General features: G+C 42.7%; 1 protein-coding gene across 1 annotated transcript in view; it reads left to right on the top strand.

Moving 5' to 3' along the window:
- Positions 1-24256, top strand: part of LOC138503211 (uromodulin-like) — a 298722-nt gene that overhangs the window by 245503 nt on the left and 28963 nt on the right. Inside the window, exons 7-8 of the mRNA XM_069622796.1 lie at positions 8651-8896; positions 14946-15105. Of these exons, the coding sequence (XP_069478897.1) occupies positions 8651-8896; positions 14946-15105 (406 nt within the window). The remainder of the gene's footprint in view (positions 1-8650; positions 8897-14945; positions 15106-24256) is intronic.

Genomic DNA, 24256 nt, shown 5'->3' with positions numbered 1-24256 from the left:
CTAGAAGACTGACTGAGACCCTAGCCCAGGAGAGACTATTTCATTGTGTAGTCCCAGTTAAAAGCCCCAAAGGAACCAAGAACCAGTCTGAAAAAGCACATAAACAAGAATTATTTGTATGTGTCATTTCTGTACTGCCAGTGTTACGTTTTTAAAAACATTTTTTAAATCCACAAAGCCACATCTTGTGTTGTCTTCAGGGTCGACGTTCCTCAGATGTCCATTCGTATGATGTCACTCTTTCGACCTATGCCTTTTTGGTGAAATGTGGGGGTGTTCAGGAACATCTGTCACAGATCATGATCGACAAAAGGGATATTTGTAATGTGGTAATGTTATAGAGATTTGTCCACTTATTTGGGAGGAAAGATACGACAATATAGCTGGATTACTCACAAAATGACGTGAAGAGATGTATTAAACTGCCATGTCAAAAAACAAACTTGATACAGGATCATGCAGAAGAAGGTCAGTCTTTGTGAAAAGAAGAATCTCTGGTGACAGGGTGGAGGGGGGACAGGTTTTCAGCCCCTTTCAAAGAAAAGAGGAGTTATACATGGCTGCCCACTGGCTCAGTTCTTTTTTATCCAACTGCTGGTGGACTTGGAATCCTGCTTAATCGACCACCGGCATGAAGCACTGTCTCTTAACTCTGTGCCAATGAGACAATCCTGATGGACTTTACACAAATAGGTTTACAAAGGAGTCCCTCTCCAGCAAAGTCTTATTTTAAATCTTTAAAACTTGGGATGAACCTAGTGAAAAGGTTTTAGCATTTGGAAAGAAAATATGTACATTTAAATTGTCCATTGATAGTGTCAGTATAGAGGTAGTAAAACACTATACTGTTACACTCTATGGAGCAGAAGTATGGGGCATTTTGACCCAGGATATATGGAAATGATCCAAACCAGTTTTTTAAGATCAATTCTCAGTATTTTCTGAATATGTGCAATTAGGTAGGCGTTAGGAATCCGTCCGTTGGCATGTCTCTATGCAGTTGTTCGATCGAGATATTTAGCGAAGAAATCGGCCGAGGGTTTACAAACCAGAATGTTAAAATGCTATTTCAGAAATTAATAAAGGGGGGCTCAATTAAGTGCTCTGCTTGGTGGTCTCATGTGAGATGGGACGATCTTAACTAAATGAGGCTATTAGAGGAGGTACCACCTATTGATTTTTGGAGGGAAATAAAAATGACAGCTGATTGTCGTGTAAATGATTGGTTTAATGCAACTAAGATTAGTTAATTGAAACGTTGGTTATTAATAAACGATCTTCTTGTATTTGCAGACATGTGACTGCGAAATTGACGGGATTGGTGATTTATCACATCTTTTAGTGCTCTGTTCTAAAAGCATGTACATGTTTTGTAAAGTGCCTTCACGTAAGGAGCTACAGAAGTAAAATATATACAAATACACGATTTTAAGGAAATGCTTCATTAGGCCACACCTGGATAGGCTCAGAATTAAAACAAGGAAAGCACTATTGACAATTTTGTCTGCCTATAATATGCATTTTAAATATGTTGTGGCCTGTTTTATTGATACAGTAACTCATTTAGATTGGCGAATATATAAATATATATATATATATGATGTAATGCAAAATGTTTTTTACTTATATGTATTTGTAGGCTTTTTTCTGTATTGTATTTTTATGGTGGAAGCCGGATAAAAACTTGTTGTTGAAAAGAAGTATGCTTAAGAAAGGCCTAAATATGAAAATAAACGGAAATAAGTGAGTGATTATGACTTCAAATGTTTTTCCATAATCAACATCAAACAACAAAAATAAGAGTATCTACATGTAAAATGCACCATATTTGATCATGTTTTCAATATTTTGAGGGTACATTTCCACTATGCTATCCTACCAAACATGGATTCCTGTTTGCTACTTTTCTCACACCCCCTCTTCGTGAAAAGTCGTCAGGTTGTCGATTATTGCCTCAATGATTCTGAAAAAGGCAGAATGGCTGGCTTAGAAAAACACTCATTACAATACCAGCGGTAGCCGTGCCAGTATATCAGACACGGCTGCAGCCGGTATCATTGTTTATCCGGTGCCAGCGAATGGGCAATTACTGTGTTATTACGGCCCCGCCAGATCCAATAATTGCCCATTCGCGGGCGCCAGAAAAAAATACTCCCCATTCCCATTTCAGCCCCATAGGGCTCAATGGGAATGGGGAGTTTGGATGCACCGGCACCATTCAGAATGGTACCAGTGCATCCGACATGCTCTGCTGCAAGGTGCCGGTACGCCCATCAGGTCAGACCTGGCGGGCGGGAAGGTACCCGAAAGCAGAACTTGTAGTTTGCCGGTCCGGTAACAACGGTACCAGCAAGTTTACCGGTACTGTTGATACCGGACCAGCAAACTTATAATGAGGCCCATTGTTCCCAAACCTTGTTCATGCCACAACAAAAAAGTTTCTGATTGTTTACATGGTCGTTTTATATGTAAACCTTGAAATGTCCTAGCCTTTTCTGTGGCAGCTTGTAATTGTGATCATTTTGATAGTGCTTGGATGGTCTTAGTGTGCTGATGGTGATTTGCGTGCATTGCTGCTTTCAGTATTATGCACAGTGAATAAAAACACAGAAACTGGTCCTTGTAAGATTTCAAAGCACAGGTTTGGTTTCTACTGTGGGAAAGTGAAGAAGGACCCATGACTATCAGAAAATATGTCCTTGATGAAGGATGCCAGAAATGTCCCTTTTAATTTTGGAACATTTTGGTGGCGAAGCCACCAAAGTATCAGCAACACTATTGCTAAAGAGAAGAGAGAGTGTAAAGGGGTGCCAGAGAGCTGACTTTGTGATTGACATGGCAACTGGAATAGCTAATAGCTAGTGGCGAAATGTCCTAGATGTGGACCCGACTCAAACCCTTTTCCGTGGAGAGCAGTGCTGCTCTTGCTCGCTACTAGGACTTTAGAGGATCATTCATGATTGATACTTCATTGTACATTGAACAACTGATTTGTATCTTTAATTGATTTCCGTAGAGAGACTTGCGCCTTTTGTAAATTAATTGTTATACATTTGTGTATACATTGTAAAATATCTTGAAATGTCAACTAATGACAATCAGTCTCGGTTTGTTTTTGTCCTTTTTTTTCTCGTTGTAGCACCTTCTTTGGCACTTGCACTTTTTACAAATAGACGAGATTTGTGGTGTCATACCATAAACGTTTGTCTAATTCTTCAAATGCTTTTATTTTCATTTATTTTATTTTATGTATTTCTAGTGCGCTACAGCCCGAAGGCATCAGGGCGCAAACAAAAAACCAACCACAAAGAAAGTCAGGTAGAGACAAGTCAAGGGAAGCCTTTCCTAAGTCAGATCACTAAGTAGATTACTTGAAGAGTAAAGTTTTTAGTTTCTTTTTAAATACGAGAAAGTTAGGTTCTAGTCTGAGCGTGACTGGGAGTGTATTCCATATTAAGGAGACTTTGATTGGAAAGGATCGTCCCAGTACATTAGCTTTTTTGTCACGGGTGATCTTCTCTGGACCTTGATCTGATGACCTCAGGGATCGTCCAGGTTGGTATGGTGATATTTGCTCCTTTAGGTATATTGGGGCAGTGCCATAGAGACAGTGATGGACTATTGAGACTGACTTGAAGGTAATACAGTGTTCTATAGCAAGCCAGGGTATAGCTTTTCTATCATCTGTGATGTGGTCTCTTCTAGATTTTCACTTGATCATTTTGAATGAATTGACACTGGGCTAGGCAGCCTTTAGTGGCTCCCAGTAATAAGGCATTTCCATAGTCAAGCCTCGAGAGAATGATGGCTCTGGCCAGTGTGATGCAATTCTTTTCATTTAGAAATGCCCTTAAGTGCCAGAGTAGTCGTTGGTAGTATCTGCAGTTTTTCTTAACATAAGCTACATGGGCATTTGTTCCTAACGTAGATTCTAAGTATACACCCAATGTTTTTACTTTGTCAGCTACTGGGAATTTTGAGTTTTTTATAGTAAACTCATCATAGTCTGAGCAGAGTTTGGCCCTAGCCTGGGCGGATCTAAAGGTCATAAGCTCTGTTTTACTGCTGTTTAGGCAGAGCCAGTTGGTTTTCATCCAGGCCTCGATTACGTTGTAGATGTTTCTGACCACAGAACTGTCTTTATTATGACACCCGCATAGTTCTATAATTAGCTGGGTATCGTCTGCAAAGTTAGAAAATAGCACACCTAAGTTGTTGAGTAAGGAACAAAGACATCATAGATATAAATTGAAAAGAAGGGTCGACAAGCTGGCTCCCTGAGGCACACTGCAGTTTATGTCTATGGGTTTAGAAAATGTATTGTCCCAATGGATCTTTGAGCTGCGATCTGATACAAAGGTGGCAATCCAGTCTGTGGCTTCCTGGGAGCAGATTCCCGATAGTGCCAGTGCTTCTTGGAGTTTGTGATGATCTAGCAGATCAAATGCTGCTGATAGGTCTAAAAGCATCAGCAAGCCGGTGTTTCCTTTTTCCAAGATGTTCATCATTCTAGTCTGGGGATCTAACAGCGCAGTTTCTGTGCTGTGTGAACTTCTAAACCCGGATTGTTGTGCGTGGACCAGGTTTTGCTCGACCACGTATTTTTCAAGCTGTTTAGTTGCTACTTTGTTGAGGATTTTCAGGAGTAGATTACAATTAGTGATTGGGTGGGGATTAGATGGATCGTTTTGGTCAAGTCCTGGCTTCTTTACCAGAGGACTGGCTGTCACTACCTTAATGGCTGCTGGGACTTTTTTTTTCTATAGAATTAAGTATTTATCATTCTGCAGAAAAGTGGAGCGAAAGAAATATCGATGTTTCCTAACACGATCTTAGGTGGAAGAATGTTTTCTGAACAGGTTGTCTGCCTGAGAGAAGAGGGGAGCTTCTTCATTTCCTATAAAGTGAGAGGGCTAAACCTAAATTTGATCTCTCGTGGGATGGGGATATCTAAATTATTCAAAGCAGATTGTGCTTCGGTGGAGACCTGGCATAGGCTGATGGCCATTCAGGCTTTCGGAATTTTGTTAGAGAAAGCGAGTTGGACCCTCTCGCAGTCGTCCTGTGAGGATTGAAAGGGAGGGGAAAGAGATGGAGGTTTCTCCACTGATTTAAGAATTTGGAATAGCTTGCCTGTGGCGTTGGCAGCCCCGGAGATTTGCTTGTTAAAGAGGTTTTCTTTGGCCTCTGTGAGTTTGTTTTTGTACTGTGTGTCTAGTTCTTTCCATTTTGTTTTGTTTTCTTCCGTTTGGCTTTTTAGCCACTGTCTTCCTAACTTTGTCTCCTCTTTTTTTTATTTTTTGGTTTCTTCATTAAACCATTTTTGATTATTAACATTGGCTCTCATCTGTTTTTTTCTCATATGTGCATGTTACCTCTCCACCTATTAAAATTCGCCTATACCACGGCTCCTGTGTTGGGTCCGTCTAGGGTGTTAAGCATCTGCACCAAGTCTTTATTGAAGTCTGCTGTCAAGGAAGGAGTGCGGTAGAGTGTTAGAATATTAATGCAGTTGTTGTTAGAGGGTGTCATTTTAAGTAAGAGGGTTTTGCACCGTTGGCAATGAATGGGGGATGGGAATAGATGTAGTTCATTTTTGGCTATTACAGCCACTCCACCTCCCTTACCAAGGTCTCTGTTTTTGTAAAAGACATTGTAACCTGCGGAAACTGCGGTATCTATTGTGGGGCCGACTGGTTCTTGAAACCAGGATTCGATAAGGCATAAAATGTCTAGATTATCCTGGATGATATAATCATGGATGTTTTTGGCATGATTATTCTTTGACCTGGTATTAAGTAAAGCTATTTTGATATCAGTGCATTCTACAGTCTGGAATAAGGAAGCATACACTGCAGGTGAGTGAAGATCCTTTATTGGTAACCAGCCTGAGCCAGCAGTACTCAGCCTACACAGCACCTCTTCACTCCAGCTTCTAACGGCTCTTCATAGAATCTCCCTTCTGAACAGAAGTAAACATGACATCAGAGAAAGAGTGGAATTCTACGACGTAGAATTCCACTCAAGAGCTAAAGACACTTTACAACACAGTCTTCATCCCAAGGAGTGGCATAGTTGGGGATGTTGACTGTGCGATATTCATAGTGGCTTGTTTACAGCAGATGTAAGTAGTGGGCAAGTTTTTGAAGTTCATTTTTTTCTTATTTTGGCTTGTGGATTCAATGGTAAGTGAGCAGGTGCTACAGGGAGGTGCTTAATTTCTTTGAGCCTTTTGTCCACAAATTGCTGCACCAGGTTGAGTTGGTGCGCTCGGGTGGCTTGTACCAGGAGTTTGGTCATTTCTGGGTACCCCATGATTTACTTGGTTTGCTGACTCCTTTGGAGTATAAAGAGCATTCTGGCCCAAGCGCCGAGAGTCAGCGAGGACCGGCGAAGACTGGCTTGTAGCGGAAGCGCTGGCGCTGAAGCGCCTGACTTTTCCCTATATGTGGTTACCGGGCTGCTGGGAGTTGTGGTTCCCAAGCAGTCTGGGTGCCTGTGTATCTTAAGGCAATGTGCCCGTGTACAACAAGATAGTGGATGGATGCGGAAAGCAGATGTAAATTGCTGTACTTGCCTGATGTAAATGACAAAGTAAGAAAACAAATGACTTACGAATTTTGTAATACAAGGTGATAATAAAATGCAATACCATACAATTCGCAATGCAAGTAATATAGCCCAGGTGCAACACGTTTTTCAGTGTATTGGAGTTTATAAATCCTCCAACATACATACACTGAAGACAGGGAGAAAAGGTCATTAGGACGTGCGCGCAAGATGTTAGTCTCGTCTGGTCAAAGTTAAACAAAAGGTACAATGAGCAATGGCGCCCTGCGTGGTGAGTTCTACAAAATACTTCCTATCTGTTATTTTGTGTTCAATTATGTAGCATGCACAGAATAATCTGTGCTTTGTGGACAATGACGTTACATTAATTGTGCTAGAATGTTTAAGAACCACGCACTCAGCCGTTTCCAACCAAGAACAAACTCCTTGTAGTCTGGCATGATCGGGCCGACACATTAAATATTATTTCTTGTTGCATTACGCTGATGTAATCGAATAGTGGCTTAACACATTTTCTCCAGATCAGGAGTGCTGTACCTTGTCATGTGTCTGTGTCACTTTCAAAGCTGGGGCGTGTAGTGATCTTTATTTCCACAGCCAGTGGGAGTTGGGCTATATTTGGGCTACTTTCCTGGGCCTGTTGGGCTACATGTAGGTTTCCCTTTCTGGATACAGTTACCGATTAAGAGGTGTAGTACCACTGACAACAAACAGCTGTCCACATAAGACATCTCAATGTGATTGGTACTGCACTTCTCCAATACAATAAGTTGTGAGGACATCTGTATGTTGTAGTTCATTGGAGAGATGCAATGCAATTGAAAATATCTTCTCCTGCTCACAACCTGTTACCTTTCTATTTCCTGTATCTCTGGTTCTTGTGTATTTTTTTTAGAGTTGCAGTACCAATGGCAACCTACAGATGTCCTCATAAGAAATCTCAATGTGATTTCACATGAGGACATCTCTGTGTTGTAACTGGTACGGAACAACTCCAATCTCAATGTGATTTCTGATGAGGACATCTGTATGTTGTCAGTGGTACTGCACCTCTCTAATAAAATAAGTTGTGAGGACATCTGCAGGCTGTAGTTCATTGGAGAGGTACAATATCACTGACAACATACATGTGTCCATATAAGAAATCACATTGAGATCAAAACTACAATATAGGACAACTACAACCAAAGGAGCTGTCACTCCCCACTTGCGCTGTTGCTCCTTTCCCCCTCTGTGCTGTCTCTCCTCCCTCTTTGTGCTGTCCCTCCTCCCTCTTGTGCTGTCCTTCCTCCCTCCTTTGCGCTCTCCCTCCACCCTCCCTTGCGCTGTTCCTCATCCCTCCCTTGCACTGTCCCTCCTCCCTTGCACTGTCCCTCCTCCCTCCCTTGCAGTCATTCCTTCCTGCTTGCCCTGTCCTTCCTCCCTTCCTTGCCCTGTCGTTCCTTCCCTTCTTACGCTGTTGCTCCTTCACCCTTTCACTATTGCTCCTTTTCCCCTTGTGCTATTGCTCCTTTCCCCTCCTTGAACAGCCCCTTCTACCCCTTGTGCTGTCCCTCCTCCTCCCCTTGCAGTGCCCCTCCTCCTTCCTTTGCGATGCCCCTCCTCGCCGTTGCGTTGCCCCCTTGTGCTTTAACTCCTCCCACTGCCCTGTCTCTCCCCCTTGCACTGTCAATCCTTCCGCCCACTTGCGCTGTCACTCCTTCCCCCAATTTGGGCTCCCTCCTTCCTTCAAATGTTGTGCAATGCTTCTCTGTACCGTTGGTGGCATAGCTTTCATCTATTGGATTTATTCATTTTCCTTTGTGCTGTCATTTATTTAATTAACAACTACAAATGCCAAAACGAATGGCTTTGCCAATGCTCATTTCTTTTGAATTTGTCTCCCATGTGTTTAAAAATCAATAACAATATCTCCATAGAAAGACTTTCAACCCTGTAATTCTCATTACACATCCGATATGTAGTCACACGGCTCGTGTACGTTTTTTAAAGATCCTGCTTGACAAGTAAAAAGAGTAACATTCGGAACGTATATAACAATCGATTGATCATTATTGTCTTTATGTCATTTTTATTCTAGAACTGTTACTCTACCAGCTATAAACGGCACCGGAACAGCTCAAGCCATCATGGCTGCCTACACCAACGATGCGTTTACCATTCCATACCAAGTAGGCGATGAACTGACTGTTGGCTCTCCAGTCTATATTGGAATTATGACTACATTCACTGATGGAGACAATTTTACATTAAGGGCAGAACGTTGTGTTGCGGCTCCATCCAATGCTTCCTATGACACCACTGGTGTGCCCTTAATTACAGACGGGTAAGTGGCCATGTATTAATACTGCCTGTCCCACTTATCATTATACTATAGCAGTGGCTTATGCCTAATGGAGGGCGGACACTAAAATCTCACTGAATATCAAATGCAATGAAAGCGAAGCCACAGATTCCAACAGGGAATCATGAGCTGAATGGCCGGTGTAAAAAGAAAAACAAGTACATGAGCAGAATGAAAATGCTGGCCAAGACAATTTTATTTGTCTATTTATTGGTGATTTGAAAGGTGCTGCACAAAACCAATGTATCAGTCTACAAGAATGAAGACAAAAGCAGATGAGTGTGTGCAGATTTGAACTAGGAAGCACTGCCTTGCACTTGTAAAACGTATAAATGCAAAGATGTAGCTTTAAAAGGTCACACCTTGAACAGTAAAGAAGAAATAGGGCATTAGTGAAAAAACATGACAAAACAATAGGGCTCTAACTGCAGCCAAGTACAGGCTCTGAACCGCAAAGTCTACAGCTCAGACTTGTTACAGAATCCAGCTTACTATGGAGAACCCACTCAGTGTTCAGAAAGCCTACTCTGCCAGTTGCCTTTTAGGCCCTGCATTGTTCACCATCCCCAGATTATGAATTCATCCATCTATGCATCAATGCGAGTTTGGCAGTGCAGCGCATTTCAGGTGGTAATTCAGTTAACAGCACTTTTATTGTAGCAGGAATGGAATTATTGCCAGCTTTACTGCACCGCCAAATTGAAAGCTTGTCCTTGAAGTAGGAGATTTAGCGCCAGTAAACGCTGAAGATGAATCCTATGTTTTAACTTCAAAGATTGGTCAATTACTCACAGGTGGTAAATTTGCCAAATCTCTATTGGAATCCTTTGGACTCCAATAATGGGGATTAACATTCATATACTGCCACTCATAATTCAGCAGTATATCCACCAGGCTGAGTCATGGTATTAGTAACTGAGTTTGGCAGTATTTACATAGAATTACTGTGGGAATACTGCCAAACTCGGAATGAGGTGAATGGGGAGTTAAAGAGGGGAGGCGTGCTTCTTTCGGAGCATAGGTCTGTTCATGGAACTTGTAGCAGGTCACGTGTCTTCTCATACTTGTTTGGAAACACACAAGAGATGGTGTTTTCATATCAGAGAGACACATTCCCATGTGTTTTATTCCATCATTGGCCTTACCGAAACTTCTCAAGTTCTAGTAGAAAGTCCTCTGAAGACATTATGGGCCTCATTCCGAGTTTGGCAGTATTATGGCGGTAAATCTGCTGAAATACTGCCAAAATGTGTTACCGTTACTTGGTCCATGGCTTTACCACAGGAATACAAGTGATGGTAAGGCAATGTTATTCCTCCATCATCAAGCTGGAGGTAAATCCTCCACTTTCCTCCCAAAATTGGTGGCTGGCGGTGATAATTACGACAAAACATGTAATTTGTCAGTGCAGGAAAAACTGAGGTAATTCCGTTACTGCCAACCCATAATGAGGCCCAATAAGGACAACATACATTCACAAATGCAAAGTGCATTTTGTTCCCCCCAGAAATAGACCATCTCCTATCATTAGTCAGTTAATACCTCAGTTACATTCCCACCAACTGCTAACTCTGCTAATGCTAATTATACAACTTGCACTCACTTTACAGGACTGTGTAACTGCTGTCCGATATGTTTGTGGACTGCTAGATACAAACCATATTGTTGATTGTCAGAGAGGCACTTGAAGGAAAGTCCCAACTGTATTACCGACACTGAGGTGTGAATTGATATGCAAACTCTCTTGACTATGCCAAACAAATGAAACAACATCACATAAAAGAGAGCAAAGTTCACAAACCCTGATACAACTACATCTCCCATGAACCTCCAGCAGTCCCCCTAGCTGCAATTCTAAGAATTAGGCACCATTTGCTGAAGTCTTCACGTGATGTACATTTCAAAGAGGGCAGCGAGTGACATTCCAATTCTCTCCATTCCAAAGAAACCAGGGCCATTTGCAGTTGTCATCTCTATCACTCGAAACTGACAGATAAGCATCCTTAAGATGCATGTTTTCCAACTAGCCTCCTTAGGGCAGAACATCTCTGAGCAGAAAGGTGCTTTCCATCGTGACATGCTTTTAAGCAAACAAAAGCTGCTGAAAGGTTTAAGGTTGATTAGTGCGAACCAACCCTTGTTTTATTATTGACTGTGATCATTATGCTCCGGACCTGCAAGGGAAGAAACTCTACTTAGTACCCTGCTCTGTGATAGTGAGATTAACTCTTGCATTTGTTTTACTTGTGTCTTCTCTGAATCAAAATATAGCTCTTCTGAAAAATAAACCTGATTTTGGCATGGCGAAAACCAACTTGAAGCCTGTAAACCGCAAAGGAAAGTCAAGCATATAAAACCCCATAAACCTCCCCTGATGCTAACCCAGTTGGTAGTGCTGAAATAATAGACCTGCCACAATCTCTGGAATGCAGATGTCTAAGGGACTCTGGAGAAAAGAAGGGAAGCTCATTTGGATGTGAAATCTCTCCAGAAGTTGCATTTCTTTGAATAATGTATCTCTTTATTAGGATTGGACCTACTCCTTCCTCCCTGTTTGGCAAGCAGATGGATCCCTAGTGGGAGAATACATTTGAGGAAAATTAGGGAAAATGCTCTTCCACTATCTCTTCCCCAGAAGAATAACTTGGGGAATTGATAAAATATTTGACCCCTGGTGATCCACCCTTTGAACCACAATCCGAATCATCCTGAAATGTTCTAGAGTTGTTTCTTAGAAAAAATAGGCGTTCCGTGGGTTCATTTGTTTATAGGAGCTGATGGAGGAAGGGCCCTGGTCTGACAAGGAACGGATGAGATGAGCTGCACCCGAGCAGACTGCAGCTTTAATATTATGAGTTGGCTCTAGGAGCATGTGAGGGTCGGCACAGGTAGATCAGGATTACTGCAGGTGAGAGAATGTGGGGAAAAGAGGGAATGTCAAGAATGGCTCTGCAGAGATCAGACTCCGATCCTGTCAATCTCGCACGGGGCAAGAGTTAACAAACTAACACGTCCCTCAAAGACAAGTGGGAGAGCAAATGCATCCCTTCTGTACATCCCTTGGACAGAGAACAGGGAGACCATTAGAGAAAGGCACTCCCAGCTCTGATGCCAGATGCTCGTAGCATGCAGATGTATTTAACGAGGGAAAGCTTCTCTTCCAAAGAGGAAAGCTCAGTGTGCCCTCTGACAAGAGCCTTATACCAAAAAAGATAGTTCCTACTATACCCATTCGTATTTTTTAAAAGCATTTATTCAAAAGACACACAAACAATAAAATGTTATGAGACATACATAAACTGAGTAATTTCTAATATACATTTCCCAAAATCATCATATACCCAAAGAACAAAACACAGCCCTAAGGTTCATTAGTACCTAAAGTGCTAGTGCATACTGTATCACATAAGAACATCCAAACACTTAATACACAACAGATCGTCATCACAATGACTGACAAAACATATAGTCACGAAACTAAAGTGCATACATGTGCAAAAACAAACATGAAGCAGCAATTACAAGAATGCATGGAATTGACAATCCTATGACTGTCCTATTACTCACCAGACAGAGCAAATCTGTAATCCTCAGAACCAACAGTGGTCCATAGGAATATCGGTCGATGTTATATTGAGGTTATGGTGTAGTCTTCTTTGCAAACGCCCTCTTCCGTACCTAACACATTCACTAGTCATGGAGACCATATGCTGACAAACAATCACAGGTGGCTGAGTCATAAAGAGACTGATCCTTTTGACACAGTCCTTGGGTGAATCAATCTATTCATAAACACACACAATTTAAATTAGCACAATTTGTATAAACCACTACTCTTGTGGGTCATGATGTTTTTTGTGAAATGTATATTAGAAATAGCCCAGTCTATATATTTCTCATGAAATTGAATAGATTGTGTGTCTTTTGAATAAATGCTTATAAAAATATGAATGGATATAGCAGGAACAAACTTTTTTGGTATATGACTTACTAGTCCTCAATGTCTGAAGTTTGAGGACTCTCGGTTGCATAATTTCATCTGACAGGAGCCTAGCAGCCACCATGATTTGTAAATAAGTCTGGGCTAAAAATTTAATCAAACTAGCAAAACAACGCAAAAAGTATTTTTTTAAAAAGATCACTGCGAGAAACCAATTGTTCTAGCCAAATTTCAAGTATAGAAATTTTTAATGTATCCTTGCATAAGACACACATTTCCTCCTAACAGATGATGAAGGCCTGCAGCAGACCTGCAACAAAAAAGAGAAAGAGTTCAGCAATCAGAGATTCGTTATTGATTTCAGGGTGAAGGGCTGCCCCGAGGGGTTCTTTGGAGATTTACTTGTTCCACAGTGTGTAAGCTTTAAGGGATTTATTTCACTCTATTCTTGCTTAGTTGACATTTATTTAATAATTCTCGTCCATCGAGGATATGCCCACTAACTAGTGTGCTGTGTTGTGTCTTATTTGACCAATTATAATAATCTCATGCATTTTGGCATTTTGTTTGATAATCAAGGCGTTTGCTGCTATTTAAGTTTGGGATGTTATTGTTTAATTATGTACACATGTTGGTAATGCCACAGATGGGCTGAATTTAAGTCACGGTGTTGCATCTGTCAAGATGACAGTCCAAGAAGAAGTGTTGCTGAGGCAACACAAAATGCAGATTTTTTTATGGCGTAGGTCTTTGTCTTTCAATCAATATAAAATAATGTATTCTTTATCTACGTCTGTGCCCCTGGATTCCCTAGGACACGTTTGCCAATTTCTTTCCTATATAATACTGACTGTGCTCCCACGAAGGCTCAGCTGGCTTTGTTAGAATGAGACTTGTAAGATTTACTTTCGTTTTTTCCTTTTAAATTTTCTTTTTTTTACTGCCGCTGATATTCAAGTCTTTGTGGATTGCCTTAAAATTATTGAAGGGTGCAGGTAAATCGAATATGTGGGAGGAGGCAGGAAGCTGTGATGTATAGTAGAAGACAGCACCACCTCAGTTGTCATTCATTGGGTTTGACTCACACTGCTGAACACACCCTTACTCACGGGTGGAAAGGCTCTCTCACACACTTACCTTGTAAAATAGTCTCACTCATTGGGTATGGCTTTCAGTCCTTGGATCACATCCTCATCACTGGGAGTGTGTCTCACACCTTATGACACTCGTGCATGTCTTTCCCTCCTTGCAGAACATCATTATCACAGTGAGTCCCACACCTTATGACACAATCTCACTCATTGGGCATGACTTTCATGCTTCAGAGCAGGGACTGCAATCTGTGGACTTCAAATGTTCTGGTCTATGACTCCCATGATCTCGCAACATGTATTGTGCTGGCTAGTGCCTATGGACCTTGTATTCCAAAACATCTGGAGAACCAAAGGTTAAGGACCCCTGTGTTAGAGAAAAGCCTTCCTCCTTAGATGCGAGTGCTACTCCGTGGGAGATGGTCTCATTCGTAGAGTGGGTCCTGTGTAAAGTATTTGTATTTATTGGTTTCTTATTCGAACCTCTGTTGCTCTGCGTGGTCTTGCTTACAAGACCAGCACCTTGCCCCTGTGCTATCCTCCGTTCACTCAAAGTCTTACTCTTTGGGCAGAGAGTCACTACTGGTTGTCTGAATCGCTCCCCTTAGCACATAATCTCATGCTTTGGAAATTAGATACTCCTTGGAACACTGTCCTCCTCAATGAGTTTGTCTCTCACAAGTTGCTGCACAGTCTCTCCTTTGCACCCTCTCAAAAGCACAACTGTCTTGAAGGGTGATCAAATGCTGGACCATTCTTTATCTGTTAAAAGAACCTTTTTATCAAAGTCCTCAGATTTCTCTCTTGCAGATTATGGAATTTAGATGCGTCAAATGATTAAGAAACGGTTGCACGCATTGGTACGGTGACAAACGTCATCTAACCACGTGCCTCACGAGGGCAAATGGATTGCTCAGGGAGTCAGCAGACTTTAAAGAGTAATAATAAAAGCAGCCATTGTGAAGTCTGGTGTAACCGCTGCCTTTTCATCTCTTCTCAGCTGCGCACTGAACCAGGACGTCAACGCGCAGTACGTGTCAAACGGTGAGACCCTGGAAGTCAGGTTTAAGATGGACACCTTCGTCTTCCAAGACATGCCGGAAGTGTACATCCGCTGTGATGTGAGGCTGTGCAAGAAGCAAACGCCAGACGTCTGCAAAGTGAGTAGCAAGGAATATGCATGCAAAATCAGAGTTTCACTAAAAACGGCCCTGGGTTGCCTAAGCCATGGGGCAAAAGGTGAGGTGACTGGGCACTCTACTCAGCCGATAGTTGGTACCAAGTTGAACCCGATCGAGGACTTGAGCCCGTTTGTGCCATCAGCTCTACACTTTGGCGAGATCTCAGCCATCCTACCCACTGGGAATACCACACACCCGAAAGAGTGTGTTTCGAATTTCCAGGCTGTGCTTGAAGCCAGTCTCCTCTCTACCTTGCAGAAAAATCTAAACTTGCCACTTAAAGCCCTGATTGATGGCAACAAATGGGTGGGCAGTGTCTTGGGGCAGCTGGCAAAGGATTGAAATTGCTTGAATGAGATTCACCTATATTGAGGGTTATCTTTATTTATCTATTAGACATTCACGTACCACAAGACAAGATGGGAGGGCAAGGGGGGAGCCATGGGAATCAAAAAAGTAGAAGAACAAAAACAGTTATATTGGCCTTGTGACAATCCTACCATGCAAGTGCACAACAAGGTGCTAAGTGCAAGGGGGAGGGGGTAGGGGGAGAAGTTCATCAACAAGCGAGGAAATAGCGGCCATTGTAATCGCCATTGCTTGGGGATTGTTGAGGGCGTGGGCCTTTCTTCAGGTAGAATAGCCCCGCCGGTAGTTACCCCTGTGAATATGTCTAGTAACAGTAATAATTCTGACTGCATTGATGTGTCAGGGGCCATAATTGTCAAGGATTCTCCTGCCGCTTGCAATTTGCCTTTGGCAGAACAGAGTGGCTTCTCTGCCTATTAGGCCCCCCAACCCATCAAATCCCCCATAAGCCCTAGTGTGTTCCAGGTGGCAGAGGACTTGCTTGTTGAAGGGGCGGAAGTGGATGTGGTGTGATTTTAATGAAGGGAGACGGTGGGAGTAATGCAAGAGATGAGTTTCCCATCTTTCAGCAGAAGACAAACAAGAAATAAAATAGGAAGGGGGGTGGAGGAGGTCGAATATTTCAATAAAATGATGGAGAAAAAACATCATTCCAGGGGTTCGAGCATTTTTGCGACAGCTTATCTCCCACAGGCTCCTTCTGCTCAGTTTGGCTATAATTTGGAGTCATACCCGGGCCCTGCCCTACCAGATGAAACTGTGATGTTGGAGGAACAAGACTATCAGATTGGGCCCATTTTCCCTGGTGGTGTTGTGTCAGAGAGGGGAACAGTAGTGAATATGGGACAGACTGAAGCGCTTTGTCCTCTACACGAGTAACACCCGATGGAGGGATTCACTTGATTCCCCTGGTTGAGGCACAGTCGAGGTGCCTCAGGTCTTGGTGTGTTTAGACCCCCCTGCTGTTGAATTCAGGCCAAGGTTTGGGTTAAACTTGGGGGCCAGGCCGAGTATGGCTACCTTGGGGGTGATTTCAGAAGAGGTGGGTGAAATACAATCTGTATTACCACTGCCGCCCTTTTGTCCCTCGGCTGGGTCGGAGCACGGCCCTGTGGGACCCACTTTCCACACTCTGGAGGAGAGGAGACAAATGATTGGACCAATTTGTGTGCCAAATGAGGCATCGATGGATTTCAGGGGGACTGCCAATGGTTGAACAGTCCCGTAACCAACTTTTGTTGAAATAAATTATCCCGGATCGGGACGTTTTGGTTGCTTAACCATGCGAATGTCCTTAACATGTTGAGAAAAGTCCCATCGCTATCTTACATTAGTTCAGGAGAAATTATCCAGGTGGAGTTTTGGGACGACCAACGCCTGCATAAGGTCATCCTACATTTGTACTCGCGCCTGGTTTCAAAACAGATTTCGCAGCCTCCGATTACATCAGTGTATGGAGTTACGATATGAATCCATTTATCTCAAAACCTCCCTCTCGCTCACCCAGCAGAGGCATTGAAAGGAAAGGGCAGCTCTTTTTTGGCCCCTCATCCAGGATTTCAAATTAAATGTTTTTTTGGATTACGAGAGGAGGAGGGAGGTGTCTAAACATGAGATGGGCCTATCTGGGGATAACAACAACCTGGATTGGAGCTGGTTGGCATGATCTTTGGCCTCTGGGATAACATCTCGGGGGTAGCAGACCCCAACCCCCTTGGCAGAGAGTTCAAGGTCATATCTGTCAAGATCTTGAACCCCAGGTGAACCTATACCTGTGTTCCCAAGTACCTTCCGGAGAGAGAGTATACACTCCCTAGATAGTCATTAGGACCAGAGGTGAAACAGGAAAATCCAGCGCTGAGTCCCGGTAGCTGAAAGCAAAGGACAATCTTATGACCAAGATCACAGAATCCCTTCCCCACTGTTCCTAACAATGCAATACGATGGTCTCCCCAGCATTTGCTTACCCACCTATGCTTCCGGGGGCCAGAGCACCAAGATGATATTTCAAAGATGTATCTACCAGGACGCAGAGTAGTAGGAGAATCTAGCATAAGTCAGAGGGAGTTTCAGTTCCAGGGGTAGCACTGCCAAAGTTCTTATCAAGTTCAAAATCCAAAACAGCAAAAAAGGCAGCAATGAAATCCAAGGGAAAACGAAGAAATAGGAGAAATAACCAAGTACAGGCACCAGTTTGCTAGAATCTGTGGCGTAAATCCAAAAACAATCCAATAATGCAAGCAGGATTCGAAAGCCAGAGAATCGGTATCGGTTTGCCAAACGCTGAGAGATCAGTCCAAAAGTAATTCGGGAAAGCAGTGCCAGAAGTTCAGGAGCCAAGGAAAAGTATCAAAAGTACAGGAGCACAGGGACAAGAGCCAAACAACAGGAGCCTTGAGAAGCAACGGCTGGTATATGCTGTTCACTTTTATGCAGGATGGATTTGTCACTTCCTGATGTGTCATGTGACTATTCTGGGCCACGTGACCGCTCTTGCCATCCTTGCCATCTTGTGGATGCGTCTTTGCATTGGTCAGGTGCCATGGCAACACCCAGGCGGGGCACAGCCTCCGGGACACTGACTGTGGAACATGGGGTTGCCGCGGACCGTACTCGAGACGCTGTCTATGTCCCCCATGAGACTGAGTGAGACGCTGCCGTGTCCAGAGCGATAAGCGCTGTCCGTGCATGACAATATCTTGGAAGACCAGTGGTTTTGCCCACTTGTTCCAAGATTGTTGTGTGGATCCATCTGGGGCAGATGGGTTTGTTTCCAGGAAACGTGGCTCCAGGAGCTGCTGGTATTAGATGGTACTCTTCTATGGAACAATGCCTATACGGGGGGAAAACGCTGCCCAGCATCTGGCCTGCTTTGTGGAGTTAGGACGGACATTTCTGTGATGTTATTCTCAGAACCTAATGCTTTTATCCAGGCGGAGGATCTGGAGTGGGACCATTCAGTCTTCCTAGACCTCACTCCTACCCTTATAATGAATGTCTATTGAAAATCAGTTAAAATTACACAAGACAAATTCTTTGAGCCTATAGAAGTGGTTCTGTTCGGTTGGCAGTCACTTTGAAACAGCGGTTCAATTAGTGCATGTGGCAATTTAAATGCCCTATGCACCCACTTACCGAACTTCAGTCAGGCGTGTGGGGTGAACTCTGCTATGAGGAAGAGAGGAGCAGTGTTTCTGTCTCTGATGGAGGCATGGGACCTATGTATTATAAACGTGAATTTCGTAGGAGACGAGATACCACAACACACCTGGGAAAGAGACCATGAGCGAAATATTTTTTATTCGTTTTTCATCTCGCAGGAAATATTCTCATCTATCTCTTCCTTTCAAATAAAACCCACATCCATGAGTGATCATTTCAGACTCTACTTGAACTTAGCAGGTAAACTCCAGCAGAAATCGTTTATCATGTAATGATCACAACATAAGGTCTTTCAATGGCCTTTTGATGGGTCTAGTGGGTGATATGGATTAATATGTTCTGTTAAAGAAGATTCCTATGTGGGTTTTCTGAATGCGGTTTTTAATCAGATGCACCCTCCTAGGAAACCTCTGGTTGTGCATAGACACGTTTATGACCCGATGATACAGGGAAAGAAAAGATAACTACGCATGGCACTGCGCTATATCCCTGTAATTGACTTAACCAAGCTAAAATGACTTAGAAGTGCCTATGGTAACTGGCTTCAAAATCATAGGTACATTCAGTTATTTAGGGACTCACAAAAGATGCTTAGTATCACGTCTATTAAGGATATCCACTCGTTTTGGATTATTATTAACCTTGACTCACAAACCAAGTCCCGGGTTAACCCCATCATGCAATCCAAATGGGCTGCACATTATTCTCTGATATATCGGGGCTCCCATGAAGACTTGTTTTCTAAAGAGTCCATTGGCCAAGAGCCTTGGGGTTTGAATATCGATCAAGAACATCTGATGGGTCTTACAAACCATAGCTCTACGTCCAGGGCCCCTGGCCCGGATGGGTTGTCAGTGATGGTTTTGAAGGGGAACCGGTGTTTTTGGGCCAGGCTACTATCAGAAATCTTTGGCAAGATCCTGCAGACAAAAAAACGACTGCCCTATTGGGTGACTTTCGATTCTGGTCCCCATCCATAAAAAGTGCCCGCGAAAAGACCCAACCAATTATCACACGATAGCCCTGTTAGATGTGCCTTCAAAGGTCTTTGCGTCACTTTTGTTACGGTACCTGTTGTCATGGGTGAATGGCTCGGGGAGGCCCAATCCGCATCAAACGGATTTCACGAATGGTACGGGAACTAGCGGAACTGGGTTTGTTTTCAATTTCTTAAAATAGGAAGCTAAGGTAAAGTCAACGCCTGTTGATATAATTTTTATTGAATTCGTAATGGCATTTGACAGCGTAGACAGGTATCTGCTGTGGCGGAAGTTTCTTAACTTGGGCTGCGCCATAACTCTTTTGTAGGATTATCACTCTTTACTCTAACACATCAGTTTGAGTTAGACTGAACACTTTTGGTACTCTTTCAAGCACAATGCAGAGTTTTCACTGCCTTAAACAAGGCTGCGTTCTAGCACCACTCCTTTTTTATCTTTTTATTGACGACCTCACTGATGATTTTAAAGATACTCGTTGCTTTCCCCCCTATTTGGCAGCTAAACGAGTTAATTACCTTTTGTATGCGGATGATCTTGTTTTGCTACAGGGACGTCATTTCACCAAAATACAAGGGATAGCAGAAATGACATCACACGACCCTTGACCTCTGATGACATCACAGGAAGTGGTGTCATCTGACCCCACCCCGAAGTGACATCACATAAGCGATGGAACACAACCTTTCACCCCTTGACAAAACAGGAAGTTGTCTCTAAGTACACTACGAAAATTATGGTTACAGTATCACTGTAAATTGATATACATTGCATACAAGAATGGATCACCATATGTATCATTAATATCAGTGCATATAGGCCCGTTACGTGAATGCATGCACACATGCCAAACGATAATGATGTGTTATTATATAGCACTAACGCTTAAGTGCTTCATATATAACGAATATACATACAATATCACCCAACCTGTGTTGGTACTCATTTATCAACCTCAGCAGGAAGAAAGGCTGTGTTGACATTGCCGGGAGTCAAACCTGCAACCTGCAGATCACACACACATTGCAGAAGCAAGCGCTCTACCACTGAGCTATCTTACTGGCTATAGCTAACAGGAAACCAGCCTCTCCAGAAACAAAGAGCCACATGCTGCTCGCCTCTGGCTAGGAGCCTCAGTTAAAAAAAAATAAAACATTTTTAAAAATAGTTTTGAAAAAATGTGTTTAGAGGTAGCAAGGGAGGCTTAAGGGGTCGCAGTTGCGACCCCTGGTGCCCCCTAAATGGCATCCCTGTTTTGGTAGATTTTACGCCGATCGGCCTGCAGCGTCAACTTGCAGACATGTCAAAGTACGCAAAGCATAACAAGCATACTATTAATACTGGTCAAACTAAGATCTTTCAATTTCAAACAGGTAGGAAGTATTACGTTAATTACAGGTCGTTCTTAGAGAAGTCCAACTTGGACCAAGTCCCTCATTTTGTTTATTTGGGTTTTTATTCAACTGAGGGACACAGTGAATGAAAGAACTCAAAATGCCAGTTAGAGCAGGAAAAAGGATGCCATCAAACTTTGTAATGTACTCCCCCACGACCTTACAGAGTCTAATAACGTTCTCAACTTCAGAAAGAGACTCAAAACTCTTCTGTTTTTGTAGTCACTCCTATGGGAACACTAATTGTTTTGAATCTTAGCGCTTATATGGCCTGGCTTGTAGGCGCTACATAAATACCAATATAATTAACAAGGCGGGGAGTTGGAAAGAAGACACAATGTGATGTTGGAGGTATGGGGGTGGGTTGGGAAGCCAGTTATGGGTAGAATGTTTTTTTTTATCAGTGGAAGACGGCCGCAATCTCAAGTCATTTGAGCGGCATTGCCGCAATACGCGCTCATAAAAAAATGTGCTGCACACAAAGCGATGAGTCATAGGCGGTAATGGGAGAGGGTTAAGGAGAGTGAAAGCAATTGAGTGGAGTGAGGAAACCTGAAAAAAAGAAGGGGGACACATGTTGAGTGCCTTTGAGGGTGTGGAATACTTTTTAATTCTGAATAATTTTTCCCGTTATCTTGCGAATCAGCAAGCCACTACTATACGGCAGGGATTTCTGTTATTGGAAATTATTGTGGGAATAAGGAGTAAGAAAAGAAAAGATTTAACATTTGCAGTGCCTTCATATACTGGACAGGGGGCAATAGGTCTTTGGTAACAAAGTAATGGTTTGACATGGCTAGTGGGCCCAAAAGAAAGATTTCAAAGGATTGCGTTTCTCCTGCAGATTCCTCATCAGATAGATATCGCTTCCAGCATCAGCTGTTCGGAAAACCTTTCGACAGGGGGCGTTGTGCACCTCGACTCGGCCATCGATCCATCTTGACTTGATGCATTGGTCGTTGAAACCGGACGTGATGCCGGTCATCGTACAAATACTGTGTCACTACGCCCCTGTACCTCAGTTCCTTTTCTCTGCATGCTCAGCACGCTGCTCAAGGAACTTTCTCTCACGAGATTGCTGTGATATTTAAAGAATGTGTATTTTTTTATGTGTTTCGATTCATGTCCACTCCAAAAGTATCCAGGTTCAAGCACTGAAGGGACTGCAGTGCCAAGTTTTCCATTACGGACCTGGTCAACGTGTGCTTGGGGTGCCTCAGTGCCGGTCACAACACTGAGGGCTGTGGTTCCTGTAGCAAAATGAATATGAAGTTTCTCAGGGAAAGGGCAGTGAAACTTGTGGTGGCCCGACCTCCTTGGAAGTCTCAGGCACGGTCGACCGTTCGGTCATCAGAACCCGAGACAGAGGTGCCTACTCCTGAAAAGGAGGATAGACATTTCCGCAGTCACTCCTCTTCCTCCCATAAAAAGAAGCAACGCCATCGGCACCGGCATGGGTCCGACTCATTGGACAACCCTGGTAAGTCGTCAGTGGGGCCGACATCCAGGGCCGAGTGGGAGGCATTTTAGGAACAGATTCTTGAGATGTTTTGTAAGGCAGCTGCGGGCACGGGTGACCCCTCAATGCATCAGGCATCCGTGGCTCCAGTGGCACCCAGTAACCCTGGCCCCAAGGTGACCACTGTTAAAACGTCATTGTCGGCGGCAGAGCCGGTGGGCTCAGCGTCGTGTAAAGTTGGGATGCCTTTGGTGCTGATACTCGCTAGCAGTCAGTGGTGTCGATACCAGTCGACACCAGTCGATGGCTGAAGGTCATGGCTACTGAGCCTAAAAGGAAACTATTGATCAGGACATGTGCAGTGGCCACAGCCAAATGCCATGGCTAGTGGGCCCTGAGGAAACTAAGGTATAGCAAAACCCCTGAAATTAATTTAAAAAACTATTTATTAAGAGAGAGTTAAGTGTGCAAAGTTAAGCTGGTGATAACTTCCCACATCTGTTGAAATTCAAAGGTTTTGTTGCGTTAACTCTGCTCAACTTTACTACACCTTAACTCAAGCTTTTCAGTGAATATATATATATATATATATATATATATATATATATATATATATATATATATATATATATATATATATATATATATATTTATATATATATTAATTGTTTTACAAAAAAAGGAAAAAACAATGAAGTCTCTCCCAGGAGGATGACACACACGTAAAATGGAACGCCAGAGAAATGTCCCTTAAGTAAAGTCGCTACGCAAAATCAGTTCCTTAAAGTATCCAGTTTTATTTCGACATGTAGTCAATAAAGAGAGTAAAACATGGTACAATGCGTTTTGCAGCGCTCTCGCTGCTTATTCACGTACACAGACTTGATTATACAATGACAAAAAATACATACAAATACTCAATCTCTATGGTTCTCTTTTTTCCTGTTGTCCCTTTTCCCTTTTTGCTTTTGACATCCAAAACAAGTTTTGAAAACAGTAGAATGCGGTGGCCATTTTGTAGCGACCTGCATTAATATAGATGGTCCGTGTGCGGCTCATTCTACAATGTACATTGATTGTGTTGAAAAGTTACAGACAGAGACGCCAAGGAAATACGTCTGCTGTAGTTCTTATACCATCTAGCTATCGGCTATTTCTGAGCTTGCAGTGTATTTCATATACAGGAGAGATGAGACAGTGCAGCACCTAGGATTAGAGCAGTCTACTAATTGAAGCTTTAAATGCTCGCAAAAATGATTTTATCGAGATCCCATTCCCAATGCATGTGAAATCTCTCTTTGTGGAACACAATCAAGAAACTCTATTGCAAAAAGGATGCGGCAAAACATTCCAGTATAATTACAATTTTGATGTCATATAATTTAAAACACCATAAAATTCATAAATTTGTGAGCAACAGTTTTTCCAAACTGCTATCTATTAAAGAGCTTGGTGCATACAATGTATAGCTGCATATATTACATGTTGTTGAACTAAAGTGCAACGTGACGATGTTACAGCTCATTCAATATTAGGTTGAAATATCTTCACAATGAGGTGCATAGTGCCGGACAGCTCACGTTGAGATGCATAGTGCAATCTATTTTCATAGCAACTTTTCCACATTCCTAGATGAAGGGTTACATAGTAATAGAGCATTTCTAACCCCGTTGACCACTCATTTTTAGGTAATAAAGTGCTTGAATAATCAGGTGCATAATGCACAGATGTTAGACCACATATACACT

This window comes from Ambystoma mexicanum, chromosome 11, assembly GCF_040938575.1.
Source record: "Ambystoma mexicanum isolate Mex_15411 chromosome 11, UKY_AmexF1_1, whole genome shotgun sequence".
Lineage (NCBI taxonomy): Eukaryota > Metazoa > Chordata > Amphibia > Caudata > Ambystomatidae > Ambystoma > Ambystoma mexicanum.
The sequence above is the reverse complement of the archived record's forward strand: the minus strand, read 5'-3'. Positions and strand labels throughout refer to the sequence as shown.